An 18613-nucleotide genomic window follows, 5' to 3' on the forward strand; every position below is an offset into this window, starting at 1 on the left:
ACACATAATGGCACCATAACTATACCAATTCTAATCTACCTCCACTTGTGTGCTGTTTAAAAATCCAACATTCCAGCTTCCCCAATTCCTTTATCAAGCCACTTATAATGAAAAACCATGTATCTCCTTATTACAATCCACGAACATAGTATCGCGAAGCTATTTTATTTCCATCCATCCGTTTCCCCGGTTCTTTCGAGCGTCGTATACCGGGATTTCAATAACGTAGAAAAAGAAGAGCCACCGGCAGCCATAGTTCAAGGGACTTTCCAAAGGAATAATCTCGTCGTGATGAACAATAACCGGTGCTCCATAACGCGGTACAAAAGGTGTCCGTGAATGAAAGTTAAAACACAAATGATTAATCCGCCCACGGTCACGAAGGCATAAGTGTCGGATTATTTTCCGCGGTCGCGTTCATCCGCCGGATTATACGATCACCGACGTTTCATATATCTCCTCTGGGAAGCATCGGTGTGTCCTTCTATCTGATGAAAAGATGGAAGGAGAGAAAAGAGACGAAAGAGTGGAGGAAGAGGACGGATGGCGGCATATAACAGGTACGAATTCTCCGTTTTACAGGTGGTAAGAATGACGAAATCCAATTTCATCCACGGTCGAACAGACGTACACCGTATCCGTGGAAACGACAGTTCCGTCGTTCGGACGCTGACGGTGAAACGGAGACGGGAGAAAATGAAACGTGACAGAGATCCGTGGCCGGAGCCGGAGCAACTCAATTAGCCGGGGGGACAGAAAGACGGATGAGAAGTGACAGAGAGAAGGATTATCCTTCTGACCGTGAAACGAAAACTCACGCCGTGGCGACACACGCGTGTGCACACACGTATCCGCACGACTTTTAGCCGACTCTTGCTGACTCTTTACCGTTAACCGTGGCCCCTCGAACCGGAGGAGGAATCGCATGTTACACCGACTCTCCACTACGCTATATTTATTCTATGAAGAAATAGCTGAATGATAATCGCTTCGATGTCGTTTCGATGAATTTGATTCGGCTTCACCAACGATTTTCGAACGGGATGACGAATAGCTATAGAGTAGGCAGATAGAATTTAACATATGGAATCCTATATAAATAGTAATTCCAATCACTATTGTTATTAATAGAGATTACTAATAGAGATAATTATTTTATCCGAAGAATTGATAGAGCCGTGAGAGTAGATATCTCAAATTAATTATCATCTATAATAACATACATTGACGATGATATTTCAGAGTTTATTTATTTTTCACGCAGCAATTGCTACTTAAACGCTTCGTACGCGATTGGCAAACCCTCTGTCAACCGGTGTCTGCTTAAATCTAGGACATCTTACGCTTACACGCGGCTAACAGCTATTTTTCAACCTTAACCACAGGGTACACCAATCACGACGTGCAGCTGCATATTTTAACCTGTTCAAGATAGGTATACGTGTGCATACATTCGCACGTACGGCAGAGCGTATATAAACGAAGGACTCACACTGGCTCGCAGAATCTTTAATGATTAATGGCCGAGCTTTCTCGTTCTCGCGCGGACAACGAACGTTTACGTATATTTATGCGACTGCAGCGTGACGTTCGTGGCCCGTCGGATCCACGTAATGATCCATCCGGCCGTTTTCTTGCATCCACTGAGCGCCGATCGATTCCGTGCTATCCGGCTTCCAATTGTTGCGTGGAAGATGGGAACGCGAAGATTTCCCTCGCGGGCAACTCGCGCCTGGGCAATTACGGCGCAGAGATCAAGGCAAGAAGCGAGTGTGCTCGATCTACGGTGGTTAGATGAACTCACCGTGGAGCCCTCTTTTTCTTCATCAGCGACGCAACAGGTGCGCGAGGGTTGAAAGAGAAAGAGGATCGCGCTCTCGTGACCGACGATTCGCGCTTCGTTTAGGCAAGTCGATTACTGGGGATATGCCTGGGAGTTCGATCGACTGCAACACGGTATAGTGCGCTAATTGCGCTCGTCTGCCCGTGAAATCGAGCAAATCGAGTAAATCTACCGTGATGAATGCGCCACGACTTCGTCTAGTTTGTCTCGGTTCGAATATTTTTCGTGGATCAGTTTTATGGAAGAATACACGGCTAGTTAAGGTAACTTTGATTAGCGGAAGTTTTATAACGATTGTGATGATTCTTTATACTTCAGTTAGTAGTAATAGCTTAGTAGAGATTCTACATGTATGTAAATCCCTAAATTTTTTGTTTAGAGATTTAGACGATACTTGATCATTACGAGTAATGCAAAGATTTAGTCTTATGAGTTTAGATGAGCTTTTTAATAAGAAGGAAGTTGCATAATTTGTATAAATGACGTAAAAACAGTGGTAAAACACGTTCACTAGCAGTCACAGAATGCGGGACCGACGTGCGAGATGAATCAGTGTCACATATCGCACCTTAACTTCAAAACTGACACGATCCAAAGGTATTAGTTCTTCAACAACTGCAAACATATTTATCATTCTCAATTTGTACAAAACCTTCTTGTAGCGAGTTTTCATTTTCAATTGATATAGATTTTTCTGAAGTTTTTTGAATTGTGTTTCTCTTTTGTTTTATCAAGTTGTAACGATCTCGTGACAATTAAACTAAATAAAATCTAACAAAGATGTTAGTAGATGTTAGTAACAAAGTTGTGTATAATATATCGTACAAAAAGTAATAAACTACATGTGCTTTACTGTTGCAACAATGCATATCATATTGCGTAAAATGCTTAAAATTTGCGCACGGTCTGTAATGGTCGGATTTCTTGGATGAAGAGCGGCAGGAAACATGTTAATTGAACGCGAGTCGTGAAATTTTGACGAATTTGGCAAGTTGGTCGTGCGAAAAGCAATTAACAGAGCTTTCACCGTGGCTATCTCGTCGAACTACACCGTTTCGCATGTAGGATCCTCGACATTAACAACGCTTCGCGTACAGTACCGTTCTCTCGTTGTTCAGGCTCTATAAATCTACCCGGGAACGTCTACAGTTACACGTCTGTGGAATTTTTTGCTAATCCGCCGGCAGTAGGCGAATTAACCCGCGCAATTCATCTTCGTACACCGTGGTTTCTTTATTTTCGTATTCCTCCGATCTGGTGAACGGAACAGATGCGCGAAGAATCGGATTACAGGTGAAGGTTCACGACTTTCACGCAACCGCTTCAACCGTTTTACCTTTGCCACCAACGACCGATAATCTCTCCATAAAATGACCAACATTTAGCTTATCTTGCGCTATTAGTCGCGATACTGTACAATTCATCATCCGTCAAATAACACAAAGACTGTGCATAAAAGCGCACTCTCATATGTACATCTCACCCATCAACTACTTTTACTATAAATTTACATATCGGTTAATTTTCCTATAAATTAAACTTTCTACGCGGAACATCCTCTGTTTCAACTAAACTTTCCAATTCCTAACGACGGAGTAGATGACGTAATAAATAATATCGATACTCTTCGACTTGATTAAACTTTGTGTCTCAAAGCAATTAACGAAGTCAAGAGTTCGTGATTAACGCAGCATTTAATTTCACGGCGATTCTGCGTTATATTAAACGCGGTCTTCCTTGCAACGCTTCCTTCTAACGCTTCTGATCCTCGTAAAAGAGCAGTATGGAAGGATTTTATGATCGTGGTGAAAAGGGGTCAAATGCAAACGAACGTTCGCGCTACGAGCCTAGAAATACGCTGTACTCTCGACAAGGAACGGTGTGTTGCATGATGCGGTCGGTGCATAGAGCTCGTGTGAAGACGATGCACGAGTGAAATTCTCGTATTGACCTTTCACAGCGCGACAAAAATGCCGGAGCCAGTTCTCTACCTCTCCATCTCTCTCTTTCCTCTCATCTCTCGTAAACGACCGACCGGCTCGTCGTCTCACGAGTACACGATTTCCACCGATAGTCCCTAATTGGGATCGTTTGTCCTTTCCTTTTTCCCTTGCGTTCGACGAAAGTGGAACGTGTCTAATTGTGATACCGATAATATGATCCTCCTGCATCGTTAAACCGTCGCCGCAATAATTCCGTGTCAAGGGGATGCGACCCGGTTCATTCCACCGCAGAGATAACGGAATTTCTCTTTTTATAGACTGCTATTATTTTTGATAGACTCGATATAGATTACTGTTACTTTTATTACATATCTATCGTGAACTTGTTTACGAATTTAGCAATTTGCTTCATGGAATATTTGTCTTTCTTTATAGATCATTTTTCATTTTCATAAACTCGCTGTAGATTATTATTATTTTTATCGTGGACCATTGCGTGGAACTTTTTTAATGAATTTCACGATCAGTACTTAAAATATTTATGTTTCTTATGGAACCGGAGTCTAGGTGACTCCTTTGATCTTCTTTCTTAACGATTTTAATGAACGTTTTCTGTTTTTAGAAGCCTGTAGCTACAGAAGTACGTTTGTAAATTAAACTAGTTGAAAAAATTGTATCACAGCTATAAAAAAATGTGTTCGATTGCGTGAGTGGTTTGCCTCGCACTGTAAGGTTTTAAGGAGGCCGAGAAAATCGAAGTGTCTCTTCATAAATTATTGTAATTACATTTTTTATAAATTCGAGTTCTATCGCTTTCGATACGTCGTAAAATTCTGTCTGCTCGCAAAGCCCAGCATGCGCGTTCTTACATCAGTTCTTATGTTAACTTGGAAATTTCTGTCATGGCTATGGAAAGTCGTGTTTAATCATGTGAATCTTTTACTGCGCACTTTGAGGCTAACGAAGTCGAATGATCATAATTTCATCGATAAAAGGAGCATTAAAACAGACGTTAAGCAAACGAGAAGATCTTAAAGTTCACAGTGTCAAGGGAAACCGGCTGCGTCTCCGAGGCAGCCACTGTTTTCTGTTAAAGTTGAACGAGCAATTTAAGAGATTCTTTGAATTCGACGAGTGTCTTGTCACAGTTCCTATTGCCCTCGAGCACCGCAAGTCCGAACAGTTCGGTTTCACACGATATCACAGCGGTTGCTAATTACTATACCGCAGAAAAGTCTAATAGTGCTTCGTCCTACTTTCTCTGGCTCGTTTTCAACTGTTCCAGCACATTTAAGCCTTTCGAAAAATCCTGCGAGCCTTTTGTTATCTACGTTGGATAGGTAGTCGGTCTTAATGGATATATAATTAACGAACGATTATACTTGGCATTTGCATATGAAACGAAAGATAAAAAATGGAAGATATATGACGATTCTCGAACGACGCTTAGATAAACATCGTTAATAATATATTCATGCAACAAAGAATAAATAGACTTATTAAAATTCTTTATCGAAGGACAATTGGAAATTAAAAAAGGCTTTTATAAACAGTTACTATTAGAGTTACTCTCATTTTTTACATTCTGAATACATAAAAATACTATTTTCCTGTGATCTAACTCTCAATGATCGGTATTTTTTTGCACCATTATGAAGATCACAGCTGTTCGCTGTTTCACACGTTTTTCTAAGAACTTAAAACTCGCAATATTGTCGTAAACAGATCGATTCGTATTAGAACAATTATACAATAACAAAATATAGAAATAATATACAAAAGACTTAAAATAACGCGAGCAAAGTAAAATGAGATAAAATATAAATTAAAAAATATAATCTCTAATTATAAATCATATATTTTTACGAAGAATTAAATAGTTTTTACATTTTTAACTTTACGAATATGAAACACGTATTTCTAATTATTAAGCGACACACAACAAATCAATTTCTAATCACAAATCACGTATTTTTACAGAGAACGAATAAAGATTAAATAGTCTGAACGTTTTTAACTTTACGAATATGAAACACACTTTTTTAAGTATCAAGTGACACACGAAGTTCAATTTTTATCATTTCGTTCTCCTATGATACGAAATATGAATCCCTTTCAGCGACCATTAGGAGACCATACTTTCTCGAACAATGCTACGGGATTCGAGGATGATTTAAGCGTTTACATAGCTGGTGCCTTTCGAAAACGATGTTCTCGAGGGGAGGATAAAACGTACCACGAGTCGGATAAACAGCACACACGGGGAGGCGGAAGTAACGATTAAGCAGCAAAGAAAGAGCTGGCGTATTAGCCCGGGCAGCATTGTGCTAGGGGATCTGGCGTGATGCTGCTCTCTACCTTTATACGATCGTACGACATGCGTCTAACGTCCGCCCATTAAGGCACGCTTCGAGATAATTCGTGTGTTTCGCTGTGCCGCGTGTTTGCATCTTTGCCTATCAGACACTCGCGAGACTCGCGCTTTCCGTCTCGATAAAAGCTCCACGTGGAACGAGCTTCTTGTATCTAACAGCTCGATGCTTATCTTTTTAGTCATTGAACCCTAGCGAAAATCTCTCCACATTTTCCAAACTTTTATTCAATCTCTTATCAGTTTTGAATCTTTCCTTTTTCTCCAAGTTCGAAAAGGAGATAATTTCTCTATCGTCGAAAGTAGAAAATATAGAGAGGTAAGATTGATTCATATCCGCGTCAAATCTACTTTTCGAAACTTTTTTCATCTTTCTGCTAGAATACTCGATTAGAATAATCTTAACTCTGGAAATCAAACGATTATCCCTGGTGAAATTATAGTTACAAGATAGGTCTTATTTCTGAATGATTTACGTAGCATATCTTTGCTATATATTTTGCAATAATTCGAAAGTTACAACAACAATGAAATATCTAGTAGAGAGCTTTTTATTATAATGTAATATCGATCCTCTTGATTAGTGGATAATATGAACATTTAAATTCTATTAGCAACTCCACTTTAGCAAAAATCCTATTAATAAATAATTTACAAATGACTATTCATTACTTGTAATAGACTTATAAGTACGCCACTTCGATAAATGAACGCTAAATAAGGAAAAATAAATTATTCTGAAAACGATCGAAAACAGATCGGAGCGCGCTGTAATTAAGCGGTCTTTTCCATCACCGTTAAAACAATGTACCTTCGTAACCTCAGTCATTAAATTACCGAACGATTTTCAAACCAGACAAAGGAGGAGAACGTGTTGATCGTAGTCGAGCGGAACGACACACGATCGAGGGGACGGAGGAAAGACGAAAAAGTAGATTACTATTTTAAAAAATCAGAGCCATAGCAAAAAGCTGGCATGAAACGACGGAGCAACACGCTTTTGTCGTCGCTAAGACCTCGTTACGTATGCAACGAAGCGTCGCGCAAGGTCTTTGCCAGGATATTGGCGGCTAAACGATTCCACCAGCCTTTTTTTGTTCGCCACGTCTGGCTGAGGGAATAATTAATCGATCCTCGAAGCGTGAAACCTCGCGTCTCGAGTAGTCGCGCGACTCGCGCTCTGCTCCGCTCGCTTTTCTCACGGACGGCTGCCGCTACAACCAAAAAAACCGCGTTTATATTAGGCATTTAATGATTCGAGAACCAATTAAATTATTTTCCATTTGTTCGAAATTGTAAAGGAAATTTTAATCGAGTATTTTACAAGTAATTTTTAATTCTCTCTCTCTGACGGTATAATAAAATTAGGAAGAATTAAAAATAAGCAATTTAGGAATTAATTATTTCTTCGTCGACAAAATTTCTTCCATTTTTAGTAACAGAAATTAGGTACATAGGTCGAATTTTTTAGGAGACATGAATATTATAATTAGGGAAATATACTGGGGACGTGTAATATTGGAAAATATGCGTCCAAAGTAAAATATTCGTTATGAAATTTATAATTTTTTATATGTATTTTAAAATTGTTTAGGTGCGTTTATAAAAATATCATTTTACATGAAAATCCAATTTAATGGCAACATTAAAGATGTGAAATTTCCGATATATTATATTTGCTTGAGTCTCTCTTAGGTTAACCGTGAAACGGTTAAGGTTGATCAACTTGGTCGGCTAATCAAAACTTCTCTAAAGCAAATACAGTTAAAGCGAATCACCATAAATCGATAAATTCGAATTCTGAGCGGAGAAATATACATAAATTCTTCTTTTCCTTGGCTTTTCACGATGAAAACGTGCGTTCGATTAGCAAAGACGATGGGATAAAATAGTGGCGGCTTTAGATTCTAATTCACGATAATAATTATTCCTAACGGGTAAGATGGTATATACGTAAGAACGATTCTTTAAGTCGAATAAAACCGTTTAATCGGAGATACCGATGCGACTCGAAGCTAAGTAACTTTTCCGTGCTTCCTCGAGGTACATTTGATTAATTAGACACGTAGCTTCGCCGCCTCTTTGCAATAAATATAACTGAGAAACTGACCGTTTCTGTGTACGGTGTATTCGGAACCGAAAAACAATTACGCTTCTCTCTGGCTATAAATGCCTATCCAGCAATCCATGGAACCGATCGTATGTATGTTTCCCAGCGCGCTTGTCAAGCCGTGTCAAACTGCGAAGGGGAAAGCGAAAATCTTCCGCACATTCGCTCTCTGCATAAAATAATCGTATATGGATATTTATGTACGTGCATCTTGAAATGTCTACTCTAAAACAGCTACGAACGCTAATGTCGAAGTGAATTAATGCCGGTCTCACTTTTTTAAATTTTGCGTTACGGGCATTTGAAATTAGGAAGAAGAAGCTAATATTAGCAGAGTATTCAGAATTAAATTTCTAAGAATATAAATTGTGAATTCTTCGTCCTAAATACAAAGCGGATATACTAGTTCCAGGTGTTCAAAATTTCCATAGTGGTCATTCAAAATGTGATAACAAAGGGCTGATAGTATAGATATTGATAATAATAATACTCCTAGTTGCAAAGGATATGATATTAGCTTACTTTTCTCAAATTTCGATATTTCGATCTTTCGAAATTTGGAAAAGAAGGAACTAAGCAATTGTTAGAAATGGATATTGCAATGTTCAACGGACATGACAATTGTCTCAACGTTAAGTTTGAGATACTTCCTTTTAGAAGCAACGATAAGCTTTTTTTTTTTAATGCAATCAGACTCGCGATGTTAATACGTTGAAATGAAATGTGAGAATTGACTCACCTATTTCACAATCGGCGCCTTTCCAACCCTGTATGCAGGCCTTATCGCCATTCTCGTCGCAGGTGTAATGGCCGAATATGTCGTTCCTCGGCCTGCAGAACTTCGTGCAGGTCGCGTTGTAATAATGGTCCGCGCACTGGACCCGAACGCGATAAGCTAGATGAGCGTTTCTTCCTTCATGATTGAGAGTGTGCCACGTGGGTCCTGGCAGGACAATGCCGCTGAAACTCGCTTCCTCGATCACGCCTGTGCTCGCCTCGTCTCTCGCTTGCAGGATCAGCGTGAATTGCCTCTGCGAGTCAAGAAAAAAATTCGATAACGAGGCTGGGAATCTTCTAACTAAGGATTTTAGGAATTCTGGGAAATTTCCCAGAGCTCTTGGAAATTAGCAATTATAAGTTAAAAGTAAGTATTTATATTTCCCGTTTTACTTTGTTCTGCTATACTTTACTATTTTATTATACGAATAAATAATTCTTAAAAAAATAATTTGTAGATTAAAATTAATTCTCCTTTCATATCTTTTAGTTTATTTTATATCTGGTTTTTACTTTCTTTTACGTTATAGCCTTGTACCTTATATTATTCATATTTTACACTGCATTTTACGTTATGTTACTTTATACGTATTTCGTAACCAGTATATGCTGAATAGTCGTGTTCCGGCAAACGCGAATCGAATACGGAAAGATGACGTCACGCTTGTCTAGGGCTGCTTCGAAAGAGGAAGAGAGGTGGTTTGATGAAGCCAGCAATTAACCCTTGGTCAGCTTGAATAATTCCTTAGCCAGTGTGGCCTTTAAGTGGAACCTTCCGAGATGCACTTTTGCAAATTTAACACAGGGCTTCCTGACCCTCGGTAACCTCCCGTATTACGCCACAATAGGATTATCAATTTTTTACTTCCGTTTCCCACCTCCAGATACTTTATAAATTTAATTCCGCTATTTTCATCGTATCTTCGGGCACACGATCATCGATCACGGATAAATCATTCCTAAATCACCCAGTTTACGATTCATATGTGTCCGATCAATCTACACATATATACATACGTTCATACGTTCCATCAATATCTTTTGATTGGCGTCGAACCGAACTCGAATGTTGAACGTCTACGAAAGATTAAACGCAACATTCAATCATCCCTCCACCATACCGAGACACCTTGAGAGCTCATCGATAATCTAGTAAAAAAGTAGCCGAGCTACCCGAGGAGGAGGACGCGACGTCCGACCACCGGGGATGCAACACAACCAGCAGGGATTAAAACAAATGTTCCATCAAAAGGTGGCCACCGTGTCTCCGATAATTACCGATCGTCGTTGTAATCAGAGCACCGGCGTATTTTTCACCCGTGACACCTGTGTTCAATGTATCGCCACAAATCAGAATAATTACAGCCACAGAGAGAGTTTGCGTGCGTTCGTTGGTCTACCGATTCTTTGACCAACGTTGCCTTTTCTCCAACGGCCGTACCTGATTGGTACCACCAATCAAGGCCCGTGAGTGACGGTCGGCTAATGCAATAAATAAATTCCAATCGCGCTGTCGCGGAAGACAGCGGCTATCTGTTCGTCCGGAGGCTGCTGAAGCGGAGACAGAAACGGCAGCAGCAGCAGCAGCAAACGCGACCAGCAACGGATCCCAAAGGGGTGTCCAGGGGTCTGGGTTGTACGATAGAAAGCTGGAAGTGTTCCCGATGGAACCGGTCTCGTGGAGGAGAAAACAAAAAATAAATAAAAAAGGATCAGCGCATCGACGATCTCGCGTGTGCTCGCTCGTGTGTGCGCGCGGTTTAATGAACTCGGTTGAATCTTCGCTGGTAGACAATGAGAGAAGGGACGAGTCCAAGCACTGTAGCTCTTCGTTCGACTTTTTAATTAGAACCGCAGGTGTTTCGCGTGATCACTCAGACCACGGGGGTGGCTGAGTCGATGAACCGGTGGAAAGTGAAAAATAAGCTGCGAGTTGCCGTTCCGCCGCATTGAGACTCGAGGATAACAAACGACGCCGAATAATAGATATCTTCCGTGCTTTTCAACGATCCACTCTTTTTCTTTCTCTTATTTCTCTTCTGGAGCCTACTTTTCGATTAGCGCGCCAGTGGTACGCCACGCGGGGTTCCACGCTGGAAAGAAGCGTTCCGTGTCACGATACATGTGGGAACCGTGTTGTTTCCCCTCGTTGATCGATTTCCTTTTCTGTCCAGGACCTATTCAATATGACCGGCTAACCGCTCGATCGTGACTGAACTGTCGATCGACAAATTAGCGAAAACATTCTCCCCCGCTGGCAACCCAAATACTTAGATAACGCGGCTAATGTCGCGCGCCTTTCTTGCGGACAAATCGCTTCCTAAAGCGGCGCGACACTTCCACCGTTGGAAACTCCACGTTTTTGCTCAGATTCGACCGATTTGGCAGCGAACGATCGTGGAACCTGTTCGACGGTGATTCCCGGTGATTTTCAGTCACCCACGAGAGACAAACCTTTGAAACGAATTCCGGTTGCTGTTTTTTTTTCTTCCTCTCGATACAGTTAGGATTGTGTGAAAGTGTGTCTTTAAAAGATATTAGCCGATTTTTTTGAATTTCTTAAAGACATAGAAATTAATAAACGTTGGTTGCTGTGTAATAATATATATTGTTTCATGGGTAAAGTGAAGATTATTTCTTTTTATGGCTGAAGTAAAGTTAGACATGCTAATTCCTTGTATTCGTTTCGACTAACAGCGATAAGCGATGAAAAGTATATAATATTTATAATGAATATATTATATTAATAAAAATATTAAAGTACGAGTAAAAGTACGATATTGTCTGTATGATGCGAAACTACCATATTTTCTCCCACTAACCGTAGAAAGTCGCGAATTTCAAAGAATATTTAATACAGTTCAAAGTGCGAGTTATTCTTTGAGTTTGATTCAAATTAGCCAAGTTACCGAGTCCAAGCAGCTTGAAATTATTTTGCAAGTGTGAACCTGTTGTTTCTTGACTTAAAATTTCCATTTATCCTTCTCATTAAATCAAATCACTCCACGTCAAGTTGTTTGAATTCAAATAACTCTGCTACATAAGAGAACCCGACTGCCAGAAAACAGTAACTGTTATTCTAAAATTAGTAGCTGCTTACGATTACTCTAAAAGCTTCTTTGACAGGAAGGGTACAACGGAAGGAGCGCTAAAAGCAAAAAGACAAAAGGGTAGAATGATGGAGTAGCTAAACGATGCTGTGCGATATAATCCGAAAAACGGCCTTGAGCAGCCGATCCATCTTGCTCGAAGAATAACTCGAATCTGTTCAGCTGTCATTTTCTATTTACCATCGATCGGATCGTTCTCCTTTAAGGTTTCGAAATTCATCGTTCCATTCGTTCCCTCTTCCATCAGCTGTCCCGTTGAAGAAAGGAAAAGAGAGAGAGAGAGAGAGAGAGAGAGAGAAAGAAAGAAAGACAAGAAACGTTTCGATCCGTACGCTACGAAAATGCCAGAATAATAGAAATTTTATCTGATCGTAATCCACGCGCTGACTCATATCGATTAAGACGGCTGGACAATGAAGGAACGTCGGACGGTTCGCGAGCTGCAAAGGCACAAAGAACCGGCTGGATGCTGCGACGTGTGGAAGTGAACGCGACGGACGAACGAATTAGAATATATGTACGAGGTGCGAGAGAAAAAAAGGCGAGCATGAAAGTCGCGGGCGTGGGAACGACGGGCCCCAAGCGAGCCACCAATTAACACCAATTAGCGCTCATCTGCTCTAGGTAGTGGCAGCGACGAGTGAGCCGACTTTACATTTAGTACGAGACACCCGGCTCGACGAGGATTGGCTACAACGGTGCTCTTTGTGCTGTCCAGATCGGCCCCGAGAATTTTGCACTTCCGCGAAAGGTCGGGAGAAATGGATTAGGGGCACTCAATAGAGGAAATGTGTCTTTCTTACTATCTTCCAGGTCACTTAACCTTTCCAATTTTTCTCCTCGAATTTCTACTAACATATTATTTGTATTATACGAAGTTTTTGGAAAATTCACGATTCTTGCGAATTGCATTCTTGCAATAAATATCTTGTAATCTCTAGTATATGCATTTTTAAATTTGTTTCAGATTTTATCAATACACGTAATCGCGATAGTTTGGTCTCATTAGAGTTTCCATGAACTTTCCAAATGTTTTCATAAATAAATTAAAGATAATATTCATAAAAGGTTTCTACATTAAGTATTCAAACACTTTCGCGAGCCACTGCATTCCTATTTATGTATTCCTATCCATTATGCCTATGTTCATCACAGCATACATCGCATTTAAGTTCTAAAATTTGCATTTCCTTGTTCCATCATTGAGGAAAGTATCCACTCACCACTCTGTCACAATACGACGAACGAAGTATATACAAACGAAGCGTCTAGGAATTTGCGTGGGTGTCCCGCAGAAAACCGCGTTACATGCGAATTTCCCCTTTCGCCTTTCACCGAGCAAAACAACGGGCTTCGTTTTGTTCGGACGCGTTTAAAGAGCGCGGCCGCGTCCTCGTACAGGCGTGTAATAAATTATCGGATGAATCGCGAGTAAAAGTCACGATCCGACCACCGGCGGTCTCGATCATCGATCGATCCATCCATGGACGTGGGTCGTCCGGTTTTGTGGGCGTAGGAAATTCATTAAGTCGGATATTATTCCGTAACATGCAGTTCCAGGATCAATTAATTAATTTTCTGTGGCTTCGCGACATTAATCGTCACGAGGGTTCTCCGCACGCGTGTTTCTTAAACTTGATTTCAGACGCGTTATGGTAATGTGATTTTGCACCAGCAATATCGTGTCATTCAACAAATCCATATATATATAATGATGCAGCGCAGACAAGTATGCAATAAAGGGATAGCACGATGGTGTGCATTGTGTTATTAGAAATATAAATCAGACATATGTGTCGGTGATTATAAAAGCGGTCCGAGTCGACAATAATCTGAAACGATCTTTCAAAATTAGTAGAAGAAAATAAACGACTTAGATCACTTTTGTAATTGCCGGCATATATGTTGGTACATCGTCATCGATGCGATATTATATATAACTCGTTCATTCCAAATCTTAACTGGATTGCTATTTAGTTAGAAATTTCAAGACCTCGTGAAGTTATCTACAATGTTAGCGAAACATCGGAAATAGCTTTCTGTTGGATACGGTTTACGGTCCGGAAGCCTCAAACAGTATTAGACGTAAGTGTTTGCAGTGTTAAGTATAACGGTGTAAAGCGTACCTAACAGCGTTAGGTGTGATAAGCCAGGCTATAGAAGCATCAAGATTTCAGCTAATTTTATGATAGAGACTGAGACCAACGTCTTGTAGTTTGTCTACAGATTTCAGAATCAATTTATCTACATTTTGTAGTCACGGTGAGTCGACATTTTTACCATCTTGGTAATGGATCAGAGCATCGCAACGTGGAAATAAGGTGTATTTGCCGGGAGCCGAAAAGGATGGACAGAAGCCGTAGCGGGCACGTAGAAGCGGTTGAGGAGCCTCTATCTCGCGTTGACTGTCGTTCTATCGCATCGTGGCGCTCGTCGATGGTAGACGCGTACACGTCGATCGTGTGGCTCGGTAACTACACGTACGTACTTACGTACGCCGAATAGAACGCCTTCTCCTTCTCTATGTCAGGCGACGTGTCTTTGGTTTCGCGGAAAAGATCGAACGAGCGGTACGTGAGGACGCGTACTAAGCAGAAACGAACCTCCAACACGCCCGCCACCGATCCGGGAAGCCGTGAATGGTTTATGTCTTTTGTCGATTTATTCCGCGAGGCTTCCTACTTTCTTTCTTTCGACGACCCTCGTCCCGGCTTTATGTCTTTCCATAAACACTTGGTATGGAAAATTTGAAATTAAAATATATTTCAAACGTGCAGTTGAGCATATAGCGACAAATTGCGGATTTTGTTATGAGATTTTGCGAATGTAGTGTTCTGTGTGTGAACTGCGCATTTGGAATGGAAGGAAGATCGTATTGATTTTGGAAGAAGCGAATGTAATAAATCAATTCTTTTTTACTGTTATAGAAGAGCAATTTTCGAATCCAATACATTGCGAACTAATTCACCGATCAAATTTTATTTTTGCATGTTTGTATTTTATTTTAGGACTAAATACCTGTTTTTGTCAGCCACTTGAACGTATAGAAAATATTAGTAACATTAATTATATACAAAGTAGTCATATCTACAGCCTACCCAATATTTAATCGTTTTATTTCTGTTACCTTTCTCCTCCAAAAATGTGTTTCGAAGGGTGTACACATTCGAACGAGCCTCCGTGTTCAAATTTCGGCTCAGATCTACGCGATGATTACGTCAATTTATTTCGTGAAAGTTCCTTACGTAAAATCGTTGCGATATATTATTATTCATTGTACTGTATCATCTTGGCGCATTCGTAACTCCATACTTAACGGTAACACAATGCCAATCACAAACCATTCTCCAAAGGTTGCTTTATGAAAATCTACCGTTCTTCTCGCGTCTTTACGTTCGTATCTCTTCAGATATGTTCTTCCTTTGTTATACTTTATTCGCAAAGAGCATGGAATACACAAAAGATCGAGTAAAATTATATTAGATACCATAGCCAAATATCTATATTTTAATATAAAAAATCTAAACTCGAATTCTAAAGTCGAAACTATCTAATACCTATCTAATTAACTTCTAATTAACCTTTAATATACCTCTATCTAATTAATAATACCTATCGACATCGATGTAACATCCATTTTGGGTCACATGGATCCGTGGAATTTGGCGAATTACAAAGCAAATTACTTAGCTTGGCTGAACCATCCTTCTTATTCGAATAACCCTGCCTTACCTATTCCGAACATCACCTTTAAACAGACCCACCTTTCAGCGGCGCGTCGCGATAAATTCGATTCTCTCGCTATAAGACGGTTTGCAATGGAATTCCAGCGCTCCGTTCCTCCCAAAAGCTGCATTCCAACAGATCCTCCGTTCAATTACTTTCGAAAGCGATTTCCCAGGAACGCGAGGCGCGGACGAGGTCCCTGAATCCTTGTGGAATTCCGACTTTTGATCGCTTTCGAGCACCGCCTGGCCGTGGTTTACCCTTGACCCTAAATCTCGCCGCAACAATCGGGGGTCTCGAGGTCAGCCGTCACGATGCGATAAATTCGCAGACTTATTCCCTCTCCTCTTATACTTTGGAAGGAACGATTCATCTGACGGCGGGCCAACGTAGAAGAGGGTTGTTCTACGTCCCCTTGAAAATTCCAGCGAGCGCCGAAGGGGAAGTTTCGTTCTGGAATCCTTTCCTGCGTCCTCGGTTCCCAATTAGCCGACTGGCTAATAAATCTCGCGTTGTCCCCGACGAGAACCGTAGAGCGAGAGGACCGGCAGCGCGGAAGGAGAGAAAAAAAACGAACGTCCGTGAGGAGGAAGCGGATACGCGGCCAGAAAGGGAAGGAAGAAAGAGTTGTGGGGGGATCCTCGAGCGACAGAGGACGTAGAGAATCCTCTTGCAGCCGGTGGTAGCCACTGTTCGCAGGGGCACAAGGCCAAGAAGCCTTTCGTACGATGTCGCGACCAGCCTCTTTCCTCGCTTCGAGACGCTCAAAGGAGGAGCTCCGCGAGGAGTCAGTACCTCGTGATACTGATGGTTGTGCTGTATGCTGGTACCTCTACCTGCATATCGCGGGGAACCTAGCATTCTTCGCGTTAAATGCCTGCTCGACGAGCGAGCTCGACTCTCGCGCCCATTTACACGTACACGAGTTCGTTCTTCTCTGTGTATATGGATGGCTATAAGATGAGCTTGGAAACGAATGGAAGTATTTCGTACGAGAGATATTGGAAGAATAGAATTCTAGATGCACAGGTGTCTCGAGTGAGACTGTTGGACATCTTGAAGTAGAATGATGTCTCTTGAGCGTCGTCTGTTTTCCAGACCAAAGTGTACAATGGCGTGCTGCAGGATTGGAGAGTAATTTCGTTGATTTCAAGATGATGTAAATTGATTCTCTTTTGATCAGTGCGTATATGGAGATTCGAATAAAGCTTTTCGCTAATCATTAGTCCTACGTCGAGGGGTAAATTTCGTATTATTAAAAACATATATAGATGATGCGAATTTTGGAGTTGTATTGGAAGAGAGAACGACTGATGGATTTTGAAAGTAAAACTGTAAAGTAGAACTTGAAGGGTTTTATTTTGATCGGTGTATATTCGATGAGTGAGATTCGAATGAAATTTCTTTTAATTCCATCGTAAATTCTACATCCAGGGATTAATTTCGTACTATCTGAAAGATAAAGTCTGTAAAATTGCAAGCTTTATAAAATAGAATGGTTGATTCCACGTAGAATGCAGATATACAATAGCTCATCTTGTTATTCTATCGTATATTTATACAAGTATCACAATGTTCCACTTTTACGCAGATTATTAAACGCTGTAACACGATGTAGCACAAAATATCGGAACGTTCCATAATTCACAGAAGCCAGCGGAAAAATTCTTAATATCCTATCGCCATAATTCTTGCGGCCATAAAATGGTCCCACTAAACATTCGTATTACAATCTCCTCTGAACACACCCGGGAATAATGGCCATATTTCAAGCAGGAACGATAGCGCATTCTTCATTCAAAAATTACCTCTAAAATTCGCCGACGTACAATACGTACACACATTCCCCTCCCCTAACTTTACACACAATCACAAGTTGATATTGGTGTACGTGCACGCGAGGTCGCGGCGAAGAATCGAGGCCTGTACAGGGAACAGAAAACGTGGTTCGGGAGACACGACGGCAGCGACTCGTACACGGGCTAACTAGCGATGGAAGAAGACGAAGAGGACGAAGAGGAACGATTCTGCTGGTGCGGATAAAAGAAAAGGAGGAGACGATCGAGGAGATTGGTATGCGGTCCGCGCAGCGGGTTCACACACGACCTAAAGGCGGCCCAAAGCCAGTCTAAAGGCTGAGCAAGCGGAGACGAGGAGAAGAAGAAGACGAAGTAGTCGTAGAAGGGGGTAGAGGACAAGCTCGCGAGGCATTGCCCAAACCGGGGCGACAGTTTCTTCCTCCCCTCTTTTCCTTCATTTGCATACTCGCGATGCGGTACACCTGTGTGTTTCGTTGGCTGCGTGTCCGTCTCTGGCCGCGTACACCTGACCAATAAGTTTCCCGGTGAGCGTAAATCTACGTTGTAAACGTGAATGCTGGCTGGCTCTCCTGCCGCGTCAACGAGGGCAGTTTCGTTGGCCCGGGATTAATCGATGACTTTCGCCTTTCTCTCAGAGAAATAATTAATAACGTCGATCCGTTCTGCACTTACGGCGAATTATGGAGATTCTTCGTGGAATTAACGAGTCACGGGGAGCAATATAGATTGAATTCACATGTGTGGGAACGCGGAAACGCGCAGAATCCCTGAGACATCGAACGATATAGAAGCCTCGGGGACTTTATTTCTACGTACGTGCGTAACTAAGTATATAAGTTCACGTCCTGGGAACAGGATCGTGCGGAAGCGTGGACAAATCGATGGTTATATTACTTCGTTGAGCGTTTAATCG

At 41.2% G+C, this 18613-nt stretch overlaps 1 protein-coding gene across 2 annotated transcripts in view; it reads right to left on the reverse strand.

Annotated features, from left to right (window-relative positions):
- The window catches only part of LOC100649805 (protein jagged-1), a 57050-nt gene that overhangs the window by 6648 nt on the left and 31789 nt on the right, over positions 1–18613 (reverse strand). For both annotated transcript variants that reach the window (XM_048406090.1, XM_012308400.3), the window contains exon 3: positions 9007–9298. In XM_048406090.1, coding sequence (XP_048262047.1) covers positions 9007–9298 — 292 coding nt within the window. The remainder of the gene's footprint in view (positions 1–9006; positions 9299–18613) is intronic.

This window comes from Bombus terrestris, chromosome 5, assembly GCF_910591885.1.
Source record: "Bombus terrestris chromosome 5, iyBomTerr1.2, whole genome shotgun sequence".
Taxonomy (NCBI): Eukaryota; Metazoa; Arthropoda; class Insecta; order Hymenoptera; family Apidae; genus Bombus; species Bombus terrestris.